General features: G+C 34.7%; 1 protein-coding gene across 1 annotated transcript; it reads right to left on the reverse strand.

Annotated features, from left to right (window-relative positions):
* Positions 1–2,590: 2,590 nt before the first annotated feature.
* Positions 2,591–7,970, reverse strand: LOC119642397 (FAST kinase domain-containing protein 1, mitochondrial). The gene is made up of 9 exons (XM_038041550.1): positions 7,500–7,970; positions 6,137–7,437; positions 5,926–6,083; positions 5,582–5,861; positions 4,563–4,713; positions 4,374–4,497; positions 4,197–4,306; positions 3,068–3,150; positions 2,591–3,009 (listed from the first exon to the last, which is right to left on the reverse strand). The coding sequence occupies exons 1-9, from the start codon at positions 7,893–7,895 to the stop codon at positions 2,802–2,804; spliced, it is 2,811 nt and encodes a 936-aa protein (XP_037897478.1). The 5' UTR covers positions 7,896–7,970; the 3' UTR covers positions 2,591–2,801.
* Between the last annotated feature and the right edge of the window lie 9,997 nt (positions 7,971–17,967).

Here is a 17,967-nt window from a genome sequence, read left to right on the forward strand (position 1 = left end):
AACACGCGCAAACTCTTTAAATTCACCATTTTGTTGTTCAGAGATATGGTTACGAATTGCCCGTATTGCTTCATTGAGGGTATATTTCATGGATCCCATCACTTGCCATGAAAGTCTGCTTTTTCATTTAAAAAAAAGCCGGAGTGACCACGTATTCAAACAAGGCGACGATCGTACAGTTAAGATTCACGTAACATCCTGTGTAAACACATATTGACTATCTGCATCTCTTTTTTTTATTCGAAACAGAAAATTACCATATCACACTTTCCTCCATTACAACCTGCAACGGTAGCTCTCGTTCTGTAATGTAAAGCGTACATTAACTCAGACAATGAAAGGGGTGTATTGTTGAGACGACTAAAAGAGATTAAATGTTTTGCAATCTGATTAACTTGAAATACAGCTGTTGAGCATAACTAAGTACCTTTTATTATCATGGTCATTCCACACAATCCAACCGTTTAATTGTCGACTAAAATGTCGATGACCATTGATATAACTCCAGAGAAAACGAGGGACTCTTACCGCATAACTCTTTAATCGTGATACATCTATGTGTCCTTTTCGCCTTTCTAATCGTTATTTATGCAAACCTTTATTTTTTCAGTGTTTTCGTATGTTTAATGAAGTTTGCTGGATTGGCATACTTACTCATTTTTTTTTTGGAACTTAATATTTGCGAAGAGTGTTGACAGGGAAGACTTTCAGCAACGTTTAGGTGAGAAGGACTCAATATTAGAAAAGTTGGTTCTAACAGACTTGATCACGGATTGAAAACCACTTTGTATTGATGATAAATCGAAGGGAAGATCAATTTTCGACAGACGGTCCATAAAGAAGTATCGTAAAATAAAATTTTGTATACTTTTAACGGAAATGTTGCAACTATGGAATAAAATGCGAAAGTGTTGACTTTTGCCAATAGACATATTAATCGTATTTTAGTTGAATGATAAAATAGTTGAATTAGAAAAGGTGATATCCAAGACACTGCTAGCCTTGTGACCACTCTGATTGCAGTAAAAGATATTACCATTACTCAAAACGTTAAAACTATTGGCATTGACGGCATTTATAAGGAAGGTCGAGAGCTGATCGCCATACAAGCAATGCCTAGCATCGAAATCTGCAGCTAGAATCACGTTTTGTTCATCATCAAGAAAATCACATAATTTCATAATTGATGTCAACAGCAGATTTGTAGGAATACGTCTGAAATTGATGCCTTTGACGGCTTGGGGGTGAAATGGGAGAAGGTTTGGAAATAACAGATTTGCTTTTAATGAGTGCATTCAATTTTTTCTGTGTCAGAATCTTATTAACATTTTCTTTATCATCCTTGGCCAAAATGGCGGACGAATTCTCCTCGTAGGAATTAGCATCTAGACAATGACGAAAACCTCTCCTTCACTTCTTTGTGGGAAAGATTTTTAATGGCCATAATTTTCTTGATATTTAATTCCCGCGGTCTCTTCTTGAGTGTTTAGAATGTTCGTGTTTAGTGTTGTATTCACCTGAATCATAGGACAGACATCTTTTCACAGTGTTCGGTACATTTAGGAGACTTACCAGAATTCAGATACCTGATCTCCTTGGCTTTACAGAATTTCGCCACATTGCTTTAAGATGGGTACAAAGCAATCCACGGAAATGTTACAAAAACTGAACTTGATCGTTTTGGGGAGGACTTTTCGTTTAATCCTAACTTTAATAGTTGTTGTGGGAATAAAATCGTCCATGTTGTTAGGATTTCTTCTACGAAGCCTAACAGCAGACTTAATGGGAATATCGGATACCACTTTTTCAAGAATCTCCGTTACATCAGATTCTCTAGAGACATTGCGAGTAACTCCGAATCTCTCCGTGAAAGACCTCGGAATATATGCTTTTAATTTTTTTTTTTTTTTTTAATCATTGTATTTAGCGAGGTTGGTAGCATTAAGAGCACAGCTGAACAGCAATTCCTACCCTTCCTAACCACCTTTAGTTCTTTTAAGCCGTTAATGTTGAAACCTTTAAGATAATCATAAAAGAAAAGATCCGAACTGATGTTCGTAGGCATGCTTTCGGCATTTTCACAAACGAAGAAATTGCATTGCCAAATACAATCATACAATTTAATTTCATGATTAGAAATGGCGTTGACACCCAATCCAGAGAGCTTATTAACTACCAGGTTACTGAGCACTATTGAATCATCAACTTCATCTCCAACTATCCTCGATCTCTTATTACTCTCAGTGGCATTCACATAAAAATTTTCGAAATCACCTCTACATCTAATAATCTGATCAGACCTTGGCTCCATTGGGAGATAGGCTGATGTTGTGTTAGCTTTTGTCCCGGAGAACACTTACGAAAAATCCGGACGATAAACTATTTAATACGTATATTTTTAAAAAGCAGTATACAAAATTGCAAACAAAAGAATAGTTTTCGACTCTAAAATGAATTCACTAAACATTCATATCAATTAATGTTTTTTATTTCAGTTTATTTTCGCAAAACTCTTTTCTTTTTATTCTTTTCCTTCTTTTTTTAAGTTTTGGTTTTTTTTTCCACTAGCACATAAAAGACACGTCAGAACGTTAAAGGGAAGCAACTTTATTTGCCAAACATTCAGTTTGTGCTACATGACAAATTATGTCTACTATTTCCCATGAAAAGTAGAACAAAATTCCGTAATTAATTTTTTTTCTACAGAAGGGTTACTGTTCAATAAAACCTTTTTTTATATCGGGGGAATAAAAAAACTCCACAAGCACTAGTTAAAACAGTTGTTGCGCATCAGTCTTAAATCAGTTAGTTATTTGTAACAGACATTTGAGGTAATTTCGTTTCGCTTGATTGGCGTTCATATATTTTGAATTCCATTCATGTTCAGTAATACGCAGTACTTTGTATCCCATCATTTCCAAGTGTTTTACCTTAAGGGAATCCGGTCCACGTAACGCTTTTAAGTCATTCTCGCAAAAAGAATCAAGTTTCAACAAAAGAATAGCTACCCTAAAAAGTTGGAATAAAATCGACTGAAAATTGAGTGATATTAGGGCAACCAACATACTTTGTTATCCGGTGTAACATTGTCGTTTCCGTTGGCGCTTTTATGGCTTTCTTATCTTTATCAAAATGTATTACGAAATCGATCTGAAATGATTAAACATTAGCTGAAATTCATAAAATTCTTTAAAAATGTGTGCAACATTGACAGAAATATTTTTTACAGGACAAACGGCATACTTAATTGATATATTTGTATAGCATTTTTATATACCAACCACTAAAAGATGGGAGTGTTCTCACTTTCTCATAATGTTAGCAACACCTAAAAGGAATTTTTGGACCTCCCACAAAGTATTTTTTTTTTTTTCACAGCGTCAAAGTCTGTGTCGAGTTAAGCATGTCCGTGTGCGTGTTGTCCACGTTCTCCTGATCTCAAAAATTAAATTTGGCAGAAACATTCGAGGTCCTTACATGCAGATTGATATTGAAGGTGTACCCAATTGATCGAAGGACATGTCTAGGAGAAAGCATAAACTGATAGCGTCTCTGTTTCTCTAACAAAAACTTTCGGGGTTTTGGTTCGTTACTTCGTTATAAAAGATATCTTTAGGAGAAAAATCTACTCAAAAATGGAAAAAATTGGCGAAGCCTATATGTTCTAGATTTTCATTTTTTCTCACATTATCTTCTTGCTACTCATAAGGTAAACAAGGCAGAATGTTGAAAATAGCTACACTTTCTTTCCACGGAGATACATTATCTGTTCCGATGCGCTCTCAACAAGTTGTAAGCGATCAAATTTTAATTTTTTTCATTTTGGTCTAAATGAAAACTGCTGGTAATGCATTTAAAACTTATAAAACTCTTTAACACTGATCTAATTATAATAACTACAGCGTGAGAATCCAGAACTTAATTAAAATTGGTAAGACAAAATGAATGGAGGTGGATATATAAAATTGCGCCTCAGCTTAATGTCACTTGCTTACTTTCCTTTTCTTCTGCTTTTACATGTTGTTTTACATTTTTTATCAATACTTTTTATTTATTCTTCTGAGGACTGGGGACTATAGGATGTCATTAAATCCTAATTATTGAATAAATTTTGCTGCCTTTTTATCTTTAGTCCAAACTACATAAACGTAAGCAACGAATCATTTGCGAGGACGTGTATTTCAGTTAACACTTACTTGATAACCATACGGCGTCACGTGATTGCAACGGAAATAGGATTCGTCTTGTAACAATGTTTCAAGGAATTTCCTTACGTCGCGGCTAAAAGTACTTTCATGGAAAGGTTCTGTAAATAGTATATAGCATATAATAATAACGAAAATTGTTTTCAAGATTATAAGGTATAGACAAACTGTTAGACACATGAGCTTCGATAAAATTTTGTTGAAACCAGGGAACATTACATTCAGGATAGTCTAAACAGACGGAACGATTTAGTTGCATAACTAAATTCAAAACACGTTCTGGGTAAGTGGCCTGAAAAAAAAACAAGAGAGCTTAATAATAAAAATGAATATCGCAAAAAAATTTTTCAACATCACCTTCGAGTAGCACATTTGTATTTCATTTTCAACGCGTTCTATAAAATTAACACAGAACACTTTATCAATTAGTTCCTGGGAAATGGCTTTGTAAAAACATAGGGCCAAGCAAGCCTGCACCAATGATAAGCCGTTCATATAATTAAAATCTCTACAGGGAAAAACATGTAAAATTACAAAAAGTGCTTATATTGTTTTTAGGTACTTATAATATTTTCAGAGATTCTTAAATTTGATGCTTGTTAATAAATTTATTTTCGCTGAATATATTTAAACACTTTCAGTAAATGTTTCTGTAAAATTTCATTTTCATATCATCTGTAACTTATTGATGGATATACATCGAGTTTTTCTATATTGCGCTCACTTGTTTATTATTCCCCACTTCACTTGCGGAGTATATTAAGTTCATGCGATCGTACAAACCGCAAAAAAATCTCAATCTCAAGTAGTTATTTATATGACGAAGGACTAACCTCTCCGTCATAACAGCGATTTTTCGGACCCTACTACTCATAAGCGTATTTATGTAATTTTTGGCACTTTATTACGAAACAAATAAAAAATAATACTAAGTGGTGTAGAGTTTTTAATTGTCACCTTTGCCCAATTATAATTGTTTTACTTTAAAACAGATTCGTTAAGCCTAACCCAAATGATTTTTCAGATCACATTTGCCTGATTATAATGTTTTTACTTATTTTTAAAACGAATTCAATTAGATCAGCTCAAAAAGCTTTATGATGTTAGAAACAAAACATCCGGTCGAGTGGCCGAGTAGGTTAAGGATATCCACTAACAACTCCGTGGGTTCAAAACTGAAGTGGGGTGGAGTTTTCCATAAAGCCGATAGCCTTAGATACATGCTAGTGCTTTAGGAATTTAATATTTAAATTTATTTCTCTGGCGACAATTAATTGTAATAATAATAATATAAACAAAATGGTTAAATTTATCTATCAGAAATCTACTTCAGGACCGGTTGTAAACAAAGAAGCGTAGTAGTTGTTTGCATTTACCTTAACATTATTAAACTTGCTTTTTGTAGAGGTTCAGACGATTTTGGGATATAACCTAGATTATAAGCACATGTTAAGACTTTCTCTACAGTTTCACCGCCAATATGCTCGTAGTTATTTGTAATATACTCTAACATGGACTCAAGAATTTCGGGTACCAGATAATTAGTAGTTGTGAAAATATAGGCCATATCCTTGAGAATACGTGAGTTTAAATCATCACATTTAACGTCTTTGTACTTAGCCAATATGCGATGATAGATTACACTGTTTTTTAAAGCTGGAATGCTGCCAAAAGTGAATTTTTCTTGTGTGAATTTGAAAAGAAATGAAACTCGTCTCACTTTTTCGATTGCTTAAACAACGAACCAGCCAATTCAGGTCATGAAGGGAGTGCTGATTTTCCTCGCTAATATTTAAACATCGCTCCGCACAACTGGCTAAGACACTATCAATTGTAGCTAACTGCATATTCACCAGAGGGGGTATTTGATAGCGATATCTGAAAGACGGGGCGGTTATCAGTTTAATTTCTGTTTTGATAGTTTCTATTACCGCAACTCCAACGATATATAAAGCCCACGACTAATGAGAAAGCAGTCGCCAGGAGTGAATTGTTCAGCCATATTTATAATTTTTGATAATAGTATATTCGGATATTTTTTCACGTAGTGCGGTGTGTGACCATAAGCGAAAACAAAGGAAGCTAAGCGAGCAAAAATTTGTGGTATCCGACCAAATACATCGTATTTTATAGCTCTGATGGCCATTTGGCTGAGACGCTGTTCGACACCTAAATGCCGATAAGTGCCACCAAGATTGTTGTTAAAATACATATAACGATGGCAATGGCGCAAAAAACGTAATTGGCCAATGTCTGTTTCCGATGCATAATTGAGTTCCTTAAGTACTCCATTCCAGTACATATCGCAAATGGATGTATCCGATATTTTTAAAGCTCGGAGAGCAGAGAATAAATGAGCTGTGGAATTTGAATGCTCCCAAACTTTCGAAGAATTTACAAATGTTTTGAAAGTATTGATCAGAGCGTTACGGCGTACTGGCTCAGAGAACGGTACAAAATAAGCCAAAGCCTCCGGTGACATTTCTCTATTTAATAAATCTTCAAGGGCTACAGCTAGAGATTCGTGCAGCGTTGCCGGCTCCATGTTATATAGGTAAATGCGGCATACATTTTTCAAAACATTACCTTCCAATTGTTTTACGCAAGGTTTTAAGGCTGTTAGCAAATCTCTAATTAGAGCAGTATTCTTATGGGACCAAACGCCTATGTTTAACATATTCAATAGTTTTACAATAACTTTAGGACAATTAGCAGAGATTACACCATTTTGTAACAAGATGCTGATCCGCTCTTTAAATGCGTTAAGAATTTCATAGTCAATGAGTGGCTGCAAATTCAAAACGCAAATGGCCAACAAACGAGCATCTTCTGCCGTTCGACACTTTTTTATATACTTATGAATGCGATTTATAAAATTTGCGCACAGTATCGGAGTAAAAAAGTCACGTCCAGTATTAATAGCCACCGCCAGTTGAGATACAGCTGCTAAATCAACAAATTCCAACGGATCATTTACTGAGTCTAAAGCTTTCGTCAGAAGGCCACACATAACGGGGTGTGTTTTAGGCACTTGCATTTTTCGTAAATATAAAAAAGTACAACTCGCTTCATTAATATTAAGATCAAGTATATAAGGCTCTAAGCGCGTTAGTAAATATCTTAATAAATTTTCGTTCAACGCGTCCTTCGTCAAGCTCCCCATCAAAATTACGCTCTGGATGACGTGCTCCTTTTTCAGGCGATCGGCGAACTTAAGAACCAACTTATTCAACTAAAAATTAAAAAGTTTAAAATTTTAACATTATTGTAAATGGACATTTTATTTATTTGTACCTCTGCGCAATTTTCACAAGAATGTAATAATTCCATTATATCATCTTGACGCTCATCATATAACAAATTTTTAATAGTGACATTTTCATCCCCTTCGGCTTCAGCGTTGACGTTGACAACATATTCTCCATTTACTTTTTCAGTCTCATAACTTTCCAAAGAGGTTTCTTTACCATTCCTCGTATTGTTAATATCCGAGCATTGTCTTTGATTTGAAGCCTCCGTATAATTGTTGCAATATGTTCTTACTTCTCTTCCAAACCTGCTTTTTAATTTGAGCTGGTCGACGTTTGAGTGCGCTGTGTTAGTTATTCTGACCGAACACTTTATCGATTGTAGATGCCAAAATTTCGTCATGCTTTTAAGCAGTTGTTTTCTGATTAAATTTGTGTACATACTTCTCAAATTTTATACAAAAGCTACGCGCTTGATCCATAAGCACTTTTTTAAAGAAAGATTAAACAGCTGATTATTGCTTGGAAGCAGAGCTGCTAGGTTGTAACTGAAAACATAAAATAAAAGATGTAAAGAAGAAATCCGCTTTAAGACGTTTTGTGAAAATTAAGAAAGTGGATTTTCTTTATAAGCGGAATTAGGAATGGTTTGCAATTCATTTTAAAACATTGTACATCCTTTATAGGAAAGTTGATGTATTCCTAATTATTCCTATTATATAAAATAAAGTAAAATTACTTATATTAAAATTCAAAGTTCAAGTTCACATTTTAAAGATTTCCTAAAAAGTAAAAATATGAAACAATGTGAGTTATATAAAATTACTTTATTTTATGTCATTTTAGCAAAAATTTGGGATAATTTCGCTTTTATTTATGCTCGCATGATTTTGTTGTTGATTGTACCATTGTGAACAAACAAATGTGAAATCTACCCTTTATTTTTTCGAATGACAAAAGCCGTACATAAGTCGCAGTCAATTGGCTGTTACAGCTAGCCAAGAGGAAGATCGATTTAATTCGACCGCGTGAATTGCGTGCAGATTCAGATTAAGTCAATTGTTGTTTCCAGTTACATTCATTCCATTGTAAAATTGAGCGCTGAATTTTGTCTTTTTATTTTATACATTAATAACATATTTATGAGAAGGTATAAAGTTTTAAAATGAAATTTTTTCTTTTTAATCAACTTCTAAAAATCAAAATAAAACCTAAATTTTTGATTTCATTTTGTTTTTTCATTATGAATGTAGCACCCAAAAAGAAGCGGCAGAGAACCTATAAAGTATGTATTTTCTTTATCCGCGTAAAATTCTGAATTGATCAATCAATGCCTGTCAATCTGTGTGTCGTGTGGTGTTTGTTGTTAGTACTCTCTAGCAACAATTAAAATATCGACTTCAAAGTTGATAAGCACATTGGAAATTTTTGCACAGAGGTTGGTATCAAAGCATAAGACCGCAGTAGTGCACAAGGTGAATGCAAACCGGTTTTCTTAACAAAAATTTGTGGGTGTTTACTCGTTACTCACAATTTATAAAATGTTTTTACGTGCAAAAATGGATAAATCGGCCATGTCTATACAGAGTTGCAAATAATTAAGACTTACTTTTTCACTTTTTTGAGATATTACGCTTATTTATCATATGGCAAACAAGACTATGTTGTACATTCCTCAAATAAATAATAAAATTATCTGCCTAGAAATGGCTGAATTCTAAAATGAATATGGTAGGCCTGGACCTGGTGATGTAATTTTTCTTAATTACACCAGCGATATGGCTATCAAATAAAAAACTTCGAGAATAGAATGAGAAAAGTGTAATGGTAGGTGTGCGATATTCGACCCGAACCGAATACAGCTTTCTTACTTTTTTAATTAAACCGTTTGCTCAGGTCTATAACTTGTTAACTGACTGAGCAAAAATGGAGATGAAAAATAAGTAAAAAAATATATTTTGAAGGATTGAACTCTCTGAAATATAATTGTTCGCCTGGACCCGATGGGATCCCCTCATGTGTACTTATATCTTGTGCTGGCGAGCTTTGTGATGTTATCTCAAAGATTTTTAATAAGTCTTTGAATTTAGGTGTTTTCCCTTTGTGTTGGAAGACTTCTTTCCTTATTCCTATTCACAAAAGTGGTAGTAGGCAACTTGTAGAGAACTACAGAGGCATCGCCAAGTTGAGTGTCTTACCTAAACTGTTCGAGCGAATTGTGGCTCAGCATATAGCCTTTTCCATGAAATTGTATATTTCTCCTTTCCAGCATGGTTTTCGAAAGGGAAGATCTACGGTGACCAATCTGTTGGAGTTTACTTCTCATGTTTTCAAGGCTTTTTCTAGTGGTTCTCGCACTGATGTCATTTACACTGACTTTAGCAAGGCGTTTGATATGGTTAATCATAGACTTCTTAGATTTAAAATCCAGACCTCTGGCTTTCCTCTCTTCTTAGTTGAATGGTTAAGCTCTTATCTGTATGGTAGATCATTCAGGGTTTTGTTTAACCTCATTACCTCGGATGAATTTCCCGTGACGTCTGGCGTACCTCAAGGTAGCCACTTGGGACCCATTTTATTTAATCTTTACATCAATGATTTGCCCTCCGTGATTAAATTCAGTAAGATTTTAATGTATGCTGATGATGTGAAACTGTTTACTTCTTTTTCCGTAGAATCGCAATCACATCATCTTCAAAGTGATTTGAACAATTTGGTTGCATGGTGCTCCCTCAATCTTCTGAAGCTAAATCTAAATAAATGTAAGAAGCTTTCTTTCTTAAGAAGGAAGTCGTTTAGTACCCAATACTTCATTGATTCGCACAGGTTGGAAGACGTCGATTCGTTCATTGATTTAGGCGTTCTATTCGATTATAGGTTACGTTTCAATTTGCATATTGAGTCCTCGTTAAGCAAAGCTAGGTCCGCTCTTGGTTTTATAAAGAGGTGGTCCAAAGAGCTTGATGATCCTTATATTACTAAAAGGCTTTACACGTGTTTGGTTAGACCTATTCTTGAGTATGCCTCTGTTGTGTGGTCTCCTTCATATAGATGCTACGTTGGTTCAATTGAATCTATACAAAAGCAATTCTTGCTGTTTGCACTTAGGAATTTGGGTTGGGACCCGATTTCCCCTCTTCCACCCTATGAATATAGGTTGCTTCTGTTATCCTTACCGTCACTCGAGAAACGTAGATTTGTTCTTGGGGTTTCCTTCCTAATCAAATTAATAAATGGTGCAATTGATTCGCCCGCATTACTTCGTGAGATTTGCTTTAATGTCCCTAACCGCTTCTCTAGGTACTTTATGTTGATAAAGCTTAGTCAATGCAAATATAACTTTGAACTGTTTAACCCGCTCAGAGTTGTTTGCAAGAACCTAAATGATGTCTATCATCTATTCTCATTAACGGACTCTTTAAAGTCTATTAAAGCAATATTACTCAACAAGCGCGATTTACCTATGTCGTACTTAAACTGATTTAACCTTAGATTTTGTCATTATGAGTCGAAAATTAATTTGTTGTTAACAATTATCGGTTGCCAAGCTTATGCATGTTTGCGATGGCTTAGGGGTTCACTTGCAATTTGGTCCTGTATCGGTTGTGGGCGTGGCTCTATGCTAATTGTGTACATGCTTTTTTTTTTTTTTTTTTCTTTTTTTTTCCTCCTTATTTGTTTTATTGTACTTATACTAAGTTTTATTATTAAATAATTTTAAGATTTACTTAAGAGTCAATTGAACTCGACTGCCATTTTGTTTTAGTTGAGTTTCTTGTATAAGTGGAATAAATAAATAAATAAATAAATAAATATTCTAGTTCGATTCTGCAATTATTCATCCGACCTATAGTCACATTCCCGCAGACTTGTTTTTTACGTCTACTGGCAAATAAAATACTTAAATCCTTACTTTCTTTGAATCCAATTCGGTCTACGCGAAAACTATGGATTCGCGACTTCCGCAGAATGCTTGGTTTTTATGGTTGACGGAAATTCCGAAGCCCACCAAATGACCAGAGGTTTTTTCAAATGAATTCAATTGGTACTCGTTTATAGAAAAATTGTAACAAAATATAACTGCAAATAATGCCACAATACTAACAATTAAAATTATATCAATTAACGTAAATGTAATAATAAAAATATAAATGCTTACATTAATGTGAGCACGTTAAAACTGTATATGCTGAGTAAGATTATATTAAAATGAATGTATGTTAAGGTATTGTTATGAAATTCGTTTTTCTAAGATACAGTCCGTATCACTGGATCGTGGTCATTTTCGCCAAGAGAAATACAGTTCAAAGTTCTTTTATTTACAATTATATTTTTTCAAATGTAGGATTATTCATAATTTGTTTTTGGCAATACTTTCGATTGCTTAACTAAAATTTTCTTTTTTTACTAACTTCCCCTCCACAAATATTCTATTTATGTACATTTTTACCATCATATTACTAGTGCCTTATTTTACGGTTTCATTTTTAATTCGTTGATCTGCTTTTCTGGTGCTCGTTTTCCTCGGCGGGCAGCTGCATAATGCGCTTGCGAAAGTTCACTTGGTTTTTCCCTGTCTGTTTTTCCACTAATCGTTTTCGGCCGGCAGCTCCATTTTTAGGGAATTCTTTATTTCGTTAGCGGGAACGGACTGGATTTGGGATTTCCGTAACGGTATGTTAAACATATTATAGCAGTATTGGACCCTTGAAAAGAGTTACTTTGGTCATGTTCTGACTGTAGAAAGCGGTACATAGGCTTTTATAGTATTTCTATGCAAACAGAAATGGGTCTGGCTGAGATAGGCAAGGAAATGTTGTTTTTATCAAGGTAGCCGTAGCTGCTTCTCCACTCAACTTTCCTTCCAAGGGGGGACTTGTACGCCCCTCGTCGCCTAGTTCTTTGATGACGGTGCGCTCCCCGTTTTTCCTTTTAGCTAATAGTTCAACGGTTATAAGCGCTGTAGCTAATAATCCTGGTATTATCACTCCTGTTGTTAACAACCAGATAATGAATTCTTACCACCACTGAGTATATTTCTGTATTTTCTTGAAATAGCTATAAATCGCTCGTTGTCCTTTAGTCCAGTTTAGGATCCGCATAATCCAACAATTTGTCTATCCTTTCAATGCAAACATGATCAAAAACTTTTGCTCAGAGAAACGCAGTTGCGTTCACTTTACGCTCTGCTGTGGACGTGTGCAGGCGGACGTGGCTTAATCGATTCGGAATTCTACTGATCAAGAATATATATAGTTTGTGGGGACTCTGAAACTTCTTTTTTCGTGCTGCAAACATTATGACAAAATAAGTATACGCACATCCGTCGGTGGTGGGTAGAGAAAGGTTCCTTATATAAAAATATAAGAATACTTAAAATCCATGCAAATAATGTAAATAATAATGCAATGTACGATAGATTTGTGCATAAATTTGTGTATAAATACTGTAACTAAGACTTATATAAATGGTGCGAACAAATTTCATGTAAATAGTGCAAATAAAATTGAAATGCTTTAAACGGCTTCTAATGTTTTTAAACGATGGATTTTTCCTTTCAGTACGAGAATAATATTAAAGTATTTAAGAAAAATAGTTTGCTTGAGAAATTCTAAATTTTTGATTTTGTCTTTAAAAGCAACCTGGTATCTAGTGCACATGGTCGCCAATAAACGAATTCTATAATGTGTGCATTCACTCTTTCTGTTTTTAGCAAAATAAAATTAAATTCGGTCCGGATCGAATTTTTTACACTTATTACTGTTGTATATAATGTTTACCACAAATACTACAAAGTTGCGTAAACAGACAGATGGACAGATGAACAGGCGAACATGTTTAGGTACATTCCAAATTTGAAACTGGCCAAGAATTTGTATATTTTATGGGGTTTGTTTCTGCTCGTTGTAAAGGTATTGAATAAGCAATTAAATTTTGATGCACTATAACATTGGGTAGGCATGGTCAAATTTTTCAATTTTTGTATACAAATGCTACATAAAATATCCGTTCAAATTTGTGTACATTTTTTTCTATAGTTAATGAGTAGCGAGCAAAAAACCAGTTTTTCATTCCGTGAGCTTGTCCTCCGACCCATTCGGCCCATTTCAATGCCAACCTGCGTGCAAGAACTTCCAATTTTTCTGCCAAACTTTGAGTGGGCGGCTTTATTTTTGCAGTCAGGAGAATGTTTCCAACAGACATTTCTCAGACGGACATGCTTAAATCGGTTTATTATTTAATGCTGATCAAGTATATATAAATGTTGTGTTGGGGTCTCTCTTCCGTCTGAGCGTTCAAAATGTTTCGACTAAATGTATATGCCGCGCATCTTTCTGTGGTGGTTATAATAACGAAGTTGACGAGAGAAATTAAATTTTTTTCTGTTAATGTTAATATGAATTTCTTTGTTAAGTGTTTTTTTAAAAATTTACAAGAATTGTTCCAAAGAGCAGAACTTGAATTTATTTAACTTGTTTGAAAAGTACTTTTATATAGTTTTGCTTGTTATATATGAATATAGGTGAAATTTCTCGTGTGATTGCACTAGAGTCTCAAATTTGACCATTTTCTGACAGTCGGTTTTTGCCTAGATATCAAATTTCAAACTTTAGTAAAAATAATCCCGAAAAGCAGTGGTTTAACAGGTGTTTTCGTTTAATAGGCTTCCAAACCATACCTTCAACATATTTGCAAACGGAAAATTTGGTCTTATCAACAACCTTCGATGAAGTTGCTTCGACAAGGGATGGAAAACGTTTACTGGTAAATCTTTGTGGCAATGATGGGCATAGTGTAAATGTTCTTTTCTATTCTGATGTATTTATTTTTGGTAAATTTTTTCAAGTATTTTTTCGGCTAATTTTTGCTTAAAAACGTGAAATGCTCTGTCCTTATAGATAGTTTTGAAAAGAACATAACTGTTCAAAAGGATCATGTCGAGACAAAAAATAGCTCCATTTTGTACACTTTCTGATAACATCATATAGTGCGAAATACGCTGGATCAACTCCGTCAACTTCACCCATTTTTTTATTTTAGTCTACAACAAAAATTACCTTTTTTTAGGTTAAGGACCATCACGGTACAAATGTTTACTGTAAGCAAGGTTCAATTTTCTTGGAATTACCATGAACCTATTTCGGAACATCACTCGAATAATTTTGTAGTGTAGTTTTTTGCACAATAAACATCAATAGAATGAATGGAAAATAAAATTGCAATTCCTCTACAGAAACTTCTTTGAAACTTGGGTCCTTTTCAACAAATCCGTTACTTTGAGAATTTCCTTTGTTAAGAATAATTTGTAAATGTTGTCTCTAGTAAAATTCTTCTTTTTATTTACGCCACCGATAGATATAAATTTATGCAATTTAGGATTAGTATTTTTTCTCCCAATTAAAATCAATGGCTTTTGATCACTATCACTACTACCAAAAGAAACCGCAATAAAACGTCTGCGTTTTCTAGTATTTCACGTATTTCGATCATTTTTTCACTTGACAAAGACATTTATTAAAAAAATGAGTACAATATATATAAATCAAAATATGTGCTATCATATTCTATAACTTTTTCCCATCTTTCTGGTAAAATGGCGAAACCTCTTAGAAAAAAACGATATTGGTTTGACAGCGATGTAATCATCGACTCATTGTCTCACTTCTTCAGCCTTTCGAAACTGCGTGTCAGCCAAGTCATGTTGGATCGATCTGAACAACTGGTAACTAGAAGGCGCTACGTATTGTGAGTACAATGGGTCCGGCGGAACTTCCCATTCGAGCTGCAATAACGTATCCTTGATAATTCGTGCAAAGTTTGTGCGAGTTTTGTCGTGCAAGAGGGTGACTTTGCGTCTATTAACGGCTCTTGCTGCTTTTTTTCGCAACAATACATCGTTCAATTTGTTCAACTGACGTCGATAGACATCTACAGCAACAGTTTCACTTGATTTTAGCAACGCGTAATGCACTACACCTTGCTGATCTTAACATATGCACAGCAAAATTTTATGCCTATGGATATTCCGTTTCGGTTTCTATGCCGATGTCTCTTCTGGACAAATCCATGAATTTCCGTGCTTGGAATTGTCATAGTAGGTCCACTTTTCATCGCCGATCACAACACGTCACAGAAAACTCGTCTTATTCTCTCAATTCGTATGGTAGCCATTTTCCCTCCTTTTGGTTCCTTCCCATCGCATGTAGACGACTAAAAATAGTTGATTCATCAACTGCTAAGCTGTTCGAAAGCATCAAAGTCACCAACGAAAATTGGAATGTTAAGGGGGTAGCATCACCATAAGCTTCTAGAAGTGTTTGCGGGCTTCGGCAGCAGATTTCGTTAAATCAAACAACAAAACTAATGAATGTCGAAAATTCTGCGCACTTCGTTTTTAACGCTTTATTAAGCAGGAAACGTACTTCTACTAACTCTCTGCATTTTGACAAAGAATTTAATAAAATTGTAATCCATTAAATTGTTGCTTACTGGAAAGAATGGAATGTTGGGCCTGACATAGCCAACTATGTTTTCAAGTTTATGAAGCTAAATTAAAGTCCATATTAGCTGTTTTGAATCTGATTCTTTCCAACTCATAAATTGAATACGCTAGAGGTCTTCTATCGCTATTCTCTTGTTCTTAATCGCATATAACAAATTATGCGTTATGCGTTACACCAAACTAACTTCTGTGCATATGCCGATGATTTTATTGCAATTAAGCAATGACCTAAAAAATCTCAAATAGTAGATCCTACTACTGTTCTGAACACCATTTCCAATTGGAGCCAATATTTGGATGCAATTTTCTCTTTAAATGACTTAATGTTAACGCATTGCGCATCTGTAAAAAACGCAAATGTTTTTGTCATATTCTTTTGGGCAATAATAATATAGAAAAAGTATCCACCTTTGAAATTCTTGGTTCAATCTTTGTCTTGAGATACTGTCAGTCCGCTCACATCAGTTTTCTAATCCCGTACTCTACAACCCACTAAATGTTATTAAATTTCTTTCCAATTCAGAACAGTTACACGTAACCTGCTCCTATCTCCCCAAAGTCGGATATCTTAAGTTATGATAAACATGCTGTCCTCATTTGTAATGTGGCCGAAAAGTCTAAATGGACTGATATAGCCATAGCGTTAGGGGACTTCAATTTTCCACACGTCACTTGGTGTTATAGCGATAATTCTGTCGTCTTTAACGTCTGATAGAGCTACTATGTTTTTCAATGAATTTTTTGATCGTAATTTACTTCAATACAACCGAACTCCTAATTGTAGTGGCAGACTGCTAGGTCTTTGCTTCGCCACCTTCCCGGAGATATTTGTAAATCGCTCTCTACCTTTTAGTTTACCTGAGAATTCGTATCATCCAGCTATTTACATTTTCTTCGATTCCACGCATGACGGTCCGTTGATTTACTCTAACGTGCCGAATCCAACTTCCTCCAATAAATATTATGATTTTGACAAAACTAATTTGCTGCTTAAATCTCATTTTTCACAAATTATGCTTGATTTCTCTGCTGAAAAAATTGAAACCTTACTACCTTCGTTCTATAATGTATTTAACCTACCTACTTCTGCATACGTTCCGATCAAGCAACCTCACCCCCGAAACAGATGCCCGCCATAGGTTAATGAGACAATTAAATTATAAACAAATAGGAAACACAAACTTTTCCAAAAATTTGTGAAAAGTCTGCCTACGACTATTTTGCCTAATCTGCATCAAGGCATAAATTTATTTATCTCAATCACCAATATTATTGCAAATACCTTCAGTTCTCAGTCCTCACTGCTTGTTAATTCTAGATTTTATTTAAGTTTGTGATATCTGAAAGAAAAATGTCCATATGTCCCTCGCATGTTTCTTTCAATGGCTCTGAGCACTCAGATTAAATTGAAACCTCTTTGCTGAATACTACCGATGAAATTTATCAGCGGCTAATTCAACTAGTGACTATGTGTATGCGATGTCTAACACGGGTTTTCCTACCTTGGCCATTCCAGAAAATGAAGTTTTAGGTGGTTTAAGACCTCTAAAATATAGTTCTGCGCTTGGACTTGATGGGACTCCATCATGTGTACTTAAAATATGCTTTGTTGAGCTAAGTGGTGTTATTTCAATGATTTTTGATCAGTCCTTGAAATAAGATAATAAGGTGTTGTTTCTCGGCGTAGAAAAAGTAGTTTCCTTATTCCAACTCTCAAATGTGGCAATAGACACGACGTTGAGAACTATAGAGGCATCGCCAAGTTGAGTGTCTTATCAAAATTGTTTGAGCGAATTGTTACCCAGCATCTATCTTTGGCTATTAAATCTTATATTTCTCCATTCCAGCATGGCTTTCGAAAAGGAAGATCTACTGTCACGAACCTCTTAGAGTTTACTTGTTATGTTTTCAAGGTGTTTTCTAGTGACTCTTGCAGGAACGCCATATATACTAATTTTAGCGAAGCGTTTGACTTAGTTAACCATAACTTATTGATCTTCACAATCCAGGC

This window comes from Glossina fuscipes, unplaced genomic scaffold (assembly GCF_014805625.2).
Source record: "Glossina fuscipes isolate IAEA_lab_2018 unplaced genomic scaffold, Yale_Gfus_2 222, whole genome shotgun sequence".
NCBI classification, from domain to species: domain Eukaryota; kingdom Metazoa; phylum Arthropoda; class Insecta; order Diptera; family Glossinidae; genus Glossina; species Glossina fuscipes.